Raw genomic sequence first — 5316 nt, 5'->3', positions numbered from 1 at the left:
CAGGCCTATTCTGTAACTTTTTAACGCATGCGTTATGACTATAACGCATACGTTATAGGGTTTGTAACGCATGCGTTATGATTTCGTATTCTGTAAATGCATCTTAACGCATGACGTCCATAACGTTGCGTTATTTTAGCGTTAAATTTGCGTTATGCTATTTATCACTATAGAATCGTATTCTGTACGCTACTTCAACGCAATTTGTGATACGTTCCTTTGATTTATATAAAGCAACCGTAACGCGGGCTATTAGGAAGTGTTAAAATCTCATTACGCGATAGAAATACGTGTGTGTACGTACAAAACGATAAAACAACATAACCAAATACGATAAAACAACATAACCAAAAAGTACGTAAAAAACGTACTTTTTGGTTATGTTGTTTTATCAAGAAAATAAAAGTTATAATAGTATTTTATTAATATTTTAGAAATTGTTATTGCTGCACAAAAGAAATGGCTGGAATATTCTTAAACATATTATTAAGGTAAATATTCAATTTAGTGGCCACTGTTCTAAAATCGATGAAATTAGCTCATTCAGCGCGATTTTGCACTAAATGAAAGAATCTGGTAAAAGCGTGTTGCTCTACCAGATTTTGAGATTGAGAGGTGAAACATATTAAACATTTATCCATATTAAATATTAGGGAAGAGGAAAGGGAAGAGAGAGAGATAGCAATGAGAGAAAATGCTTCAGTAATGAGGGAATTAAGAGACACAATTAATCCATTCAATTTGACGGATGATCAATTTATAAGAATCTTTCGCTTATCAAAAGAAGCGATTCATTATCTATGTGATGTTCTTCGACCTCATCTGCAGCGCAGACGAAGAAGTGGATTAAGTGTAGAAACTCAGGTAATTATATATTTCAACTATGACCAAAAAATACATATAGCGTATCTTTTATAATATATACACACTAGTGCAATAAATATCAATGCGTTAAAAATTATAATTTACAGATTTTAGCTGCAATACGATTTTTCGCAATTGGCTCCTATCAGAAAGGTGTTGGTAACGATTACTTGGTATCTATATCACAACCAGCTGTTAGCAGAGCAATAACAGCAGTGTCAGCAGGGGTTACTCAATTACTGGCTAATGAATGGATAAAATTTCCAAGAACAGAGGAGCGGCGAACAGCTTTAAAAGAAAGGTAACATTCTTTGTATATATTCAATTATAATAGATCTCGTTATTACTTATAATAGATCTCATTATTACTTATTATAGATCTCATTATTACTTTATAATTATATCATAATATTGCTTTTTGACATATATTCTTATAGATTTCAAGAAAAAAGAAATTTTAAAGGTGTAATAGGTTGTCTTGATTGTACTCATATTGCCATTATAAAACCAACAAATCACGAAGAAGCTTATGCAAACCATAAAGGTTTCCATTCTCTTAATGTGCAGGCAGTAAGTTGACTTACTAAAAATAACATTTCCAATAAATTAAAAATAGCCAGATACGATCAATATAAATCTTTGATGTTGCATACTAATAATGTTAACAGATTTCGTCACACGATTTAGAAATATTAAGTATAAACGCCAGATTTCCGGGAAGTGTTCATGACAGTTTTATTTGGAAAAATTCTGCCGTAAGAGACGAAATGATACGTTTATATAATTCTGGAGATCGATCAACATGGCTTTTGGGTTAGCGTCAAAATTCTTTATTTATTATTTTATTTATTATATATAATGTTACTTTATATTGATGTATATTAAAAAATGTTTGATAGGCGATTCAGGTTACGGCTTGGAACCTTGGCTGATGACACCGATTACAAATGCCCCAGAAGGAAGTGCAGAAGCACAGTATACACAATGCCATTCATCTACCAGAAATTGTATTGAAAGAACGTTTGGAGTGTTAAAGAACACATGGAGATGTCTTCTTAAACATCGTGTGCTACATTATAAACCTATTGTAGTATCAAATATAGTCATAACTTGTGCTGTACTTCACAATATCAGACTCCATTATAAACTTATGAATAGAGATTTCGATATCGATGAAGAGGGTGAGGCTGAAGCTATACGAAGAGCCATGCTTCCAGAGAATCTCGAAGCATGTAATCGTGTTAGATTACAGGCACAAGAAATAATTGACATTCATGATATGCACTTAAATCCCGGAAATATATTAATAGAAGCAAGAAGAACACAAAGGAGAATTCTTCGCAATCAATTTGGTTTACGTGAAGATGACAGATAATTTTCACAGATAAACATGCTTTATTTTATCATTGTACACATTTAATACGTCTAACAAACTTGTATAACATGTATTGTATTGTAACATGTATTTTTATATATAATCTTTTTATAAATTGCGTATATATAATATATAAATATTTTTATATATTATAAACTCTTGTGAAAAAGAAACAAAAATAAAATATAAAAATTAAATTGTGTAACTTAGAGTTTGATTGTTCGGATAGCTATTCGTTTAAGTATTTGATCTAGGCACTCGCAACTTTCTTTGTGCCGAGTATACAATTGTTGAACCGCATTCAACGAGACATTCTCACGCACTTAAAGTCGAGCTATTCTTCCAATCGCTTGGCAGAAAAACTCGGCAAGAAAGCGGACGATTCAAAACTAGCAAGACGTATCTTTGTCAAGAAACGCTATAAATACAGTTGTAACAATTAAAAGCGAGGGATACCGAATATTTATTTACCTACGAAATCGATACGTCGTGCTCTCGTGTGAAAGGCCCGAAAAACAGGCTTCTCGCATTCAGATCGATTAAATTGTCGCCTAATAAATTATCCTAGGATTCGCGTAATGCAAACTCGCGCTCCTTCACGCGACAGAGAGGCCGAGGTGTAACTTTCGTTACGTAGAAAAAGTAAAGTGAAGATCGGGCTTCTCTCACATTATTGTAGGAACGACCGAAGATTTAAGCTGTCGTCATTAAACGTTCTCCGAAGTCGCGACGTTTGCTATGTAAACTATTTGCTATATAAACTCTTGTGAAAAAGAAACAAAAATAAAATATAAAATATAATAAACCTTACTTAATTCTTATGTTCTCTTATTAAGAACTTCAACCATTGTAGATAAACCTGTTACTGTTTGCTCATGCAAAGTTATGAATCTCTTAAAAAGTTCATTTTGTTCCTCTGTTGCAGATGCAATACGATTTAAAGTCCCAACCATTGTCTAGAATATAAAAATGTAATTAGAATATTATCCTAGTGCACGCGTATAAAATTAGCATACAATCTACTAATATATAATTCTGAGGAAATAGAAAATGCACAAAGAAGTAAATTATTACTTACTTGCAAACATTCGTTCTGCTTGTCTTGCGTATGTCTGAGATAAATTTGTGTTTCATCTATCTTCTCACTTCTCACACGTTTTCCTATAAAACGATATGTTTATACATATATCAAAATATATATATTGTAAATTTGTTGTACTTACTGCTATTTTGGGTAGTTAGTATATTTGATGTTAACAATGGTTGTTTCGAGGCTGTTTCCGAGGTTTGAGATACTGTCGTATGTTGGTACAAATTGCTGGTACCAATTTTATCAGTGTCACGAATATCAATTGCACTATTGAAATTGCTGGTCTGACATGTTTGTTCGTTACTAATATTTAGTAAAACTGAATCTTCTTCACACAAAGGAAATGAATACATATCTTTGTTATTTCTAGTTTCCCTCGTTATTGTTGCTTCCTAAATAAAAACACAACTTTAATAAGGAATTACAGAATGTACAGCGACTAAATAAACTGCATTGTAATTATTAGAACATACTAATACTAACATTTTCTTTTTCATTTGCTTCTGAAATATTGTTTGATGTCAGTCCTAACAGCAACGATGGATCAGTAATATCCTGTTTATATAGACAGACAATATATTTACAATATAAATTAAAATTAAAAAATTTAATTACAATATCGGGAATTGTGAATACGCACACGCACACGCACGCACGCACGAAAGCATAATTCAACTTCAAATTGCACAAGAAAGTCTCGATGACGTAAACGACAGGAGGGAAGAAGATTCTTACACAAATTTTTGAATAAAAAGCAACAAACCTCAGGCCGCTCACCAAGTCCCACTTCCATCACGGGTAAACCTATAGATGATTCACCTCCAAAAATAGATAAAATTCGTAAATCAAAATCTTTTAATTGAATTGGAGTTCCGGTATTGCCAGTAAGTTTCTGTGCTGCTTTAGCTTTTGCTGCCCTAGTTCGAGCTTGATTCCTTTGATCACACCACAGCTGTATATATGCAATATTATATTATATTTATAATAAAAAGTAAGTTTAAAAACAAGAAATAATGCGGAGAAAAATTATAAATTCTTGTAAAATGAAACTTACTTTTTTCCAGCCATCTATTCCTTTTGATGGTCCATCTAAACAATTTAAATTTTCGGTTAATTGTTTCCATTGCTCATCGTGGACTGCTTTTCCCCTTGCTGTTAATAGTTTGCCTGTGGCAAAAGCAGTATGATTTTCCATGTATGCAATTAAAAATTCTAATTGCTTATTTGTTGTCTTTGGAGCTCTTGTTTTCTTTACTTTTACTTCCATGCTAAAACATAATAGTAGACATAATCTTAATTAAATTGCAGTTATATCTATCTAAATTAGAAAAAGATCAAAGACGAGCTTGACTAGCAATAAGATGTAAGATGAATGGTTTATTAATATATATATATTATTAATATAACCTCTACCTTCTTTATATATCTTCTTCTTCTTCTCTGGTTATTGGCTCCCGGCTCACAGACACTGAGCCGACACGGCCACGTCGAACCAATAGACTTAATGGTATTGCTTGGAATGTAGTGAATTGAACGATGCAATGGCCCGGTAACCGGGCCACGCGAGGGATGATGCAATCCCGCAGGATCAAAAACTTATCTTCCGTCAGAAGACGTGTGAACCGCTCGACGGCCCAGACGGAACTTTTTGTATATATCTTCTTCTTCTTTAAGGTTATGGAAAACTTTCGCAATAATGGCTCCTGCCCACTGGACGCGGTAACGTTGCCGCGCGTCCAATGGGCAGGAGCCATAATGTAGGATGTGAGCTTAACGAAATCGACCAATCACAGTTTAATACGTCATTATTTCTCCCTAGTTCTTTCTGCTTTGCGTTATATTACCGAAGATGCCCGAGCGACGGACAACTCATAAAGCAAAACGCGAACATAGTTTATAGAATACCATTCGTAAGAATCATGCGTTACGGGATAAAGCAAATTTCGTTAGCAAATTCATAACGCAAAAAGTTACAGAATAGGCCTGC

At 33.4% G+C, this 5316-nt stretch overlaps 2 protein-coding genes across 3 annotated transcripts; one reads left to right on the top strand and one right to left on the bottom strand.

Annotated features, from left to right (window-relative positions):
* The first annotated feature begins 39 nt into the window (after nt 1–39).
* LOC105570995 (putative nuclease HARBI1) lies at nt 40–2378 on the top strand. 2 transcript variants are annotated; one of them, XM_012028454.1, is made up of 7 exons: nt 40–296; nt 435–491; nt 654–864; nt 972–1165; nt 1302–1434; nt 1533–1677; nt 1764–2378. In XM_012028454.1, exons 2-7 carry the CDS (start codon nt 460–462, stop codon nt 2237–2239), a joined length of 1191 nt encoding a protein of 396 aa, XP_011883844.1. In that variant the 5' UTR covers nt 40–296; nt 435–459; the 3' UTR covers nt 2240–2378. The 2 variants fall into 2 exon arrangements, with proteins under 2 accessions (XP_011883844.1, XP_011883846.1); XM_012028456.1 differs by lacking the exon at nt 40–296 and adding an exon at nt 325–354.
* Nucleotides 2375–4616, bottom strand: LOC105570996. The gene is made up of 6 exons (XM_012028457.1): nt 4384–4616; nt 4093–4281; nt 3813–3884; nt 3463–3721; nt 3318–3400; nt 2375–3195 (listed from the first exon to the last, which is right to left on the bottom strand). Exons 1-6 carry the CDS (start codon nt 4594–4596, stop codon nt 3058–3060), a joined length of 954 nt encoding a protein of 317 aa, XP_011883847.1. The 5' UTR covers nt 4597–4616; the 3' UTR covers nt 2375–3057.
* Nucleotides 4617–5316: the final 700 nt, after the last annotated feature.

Source organism: Vollenhovia emeryi, unplaced genomic scaffold (assembly GCF_000949405.1).
Source record: "Vollenhovia emeryi isolate VEMERY1.0 unplaced genomic scaffold, V.emery_V1.0 DF941409.1, whole genome shotgun sequence".
NCBI lineage: Eukaryota > Metazoa > Arthropoda > Insecta > Hymenoptera > Formicidae > Vollenhovia > Vollenhovia emeryi.
This window is presented reverse-complemented; position numbering and strand designations above follow the sequence as displayed.

Excerpts from the sequence above, each read along its gene's own strand:
- LOC105570995 (XM_012028454.1), top strand. The coding sequence starts at position 460 with ATGGCTGGAATATTCTTAAACATATTATTAAG. Across the intron at positions 1,166-1,301 it reads CGAACAGCTTTAAAAGAAAG|ATTTCAAGAAAAAAGAAATT; the intron begins GTAACATTCTTT and ends ATATTCTTATAG. Across the intron at positions 1,678-1,763 it reads TCGATCAACATGGCTTTTGG|GCGATTCAGGTTACGGCTTG; the intron begins GTTAGCGTCAAA and ends AATGTTTGATAG.
- LOC105570996 (XM_012028457.1), bottom strand. The coding sequence starts at position 4,596 with ATGGAAGTAAAAGTAAAGAAAACAAGAGCTCCAAAGACAACAAATAAG. Across the intron at positions 4,282-4,383 it reads GAATAGATGGCTGGAAAAAA|CTGTGGTGTGATCAAAGGAA; the intron begins GTAAGTTTCATT and ends GCATATATACAG. Across the intron at positions 3,722-3,812 it reads AAGCAAATGAAAAAGAAAAT|GAAGCAACAATAACGAGGGA; the intron begins GTTAGTATTAGT and ends GTTTTTATTTAG.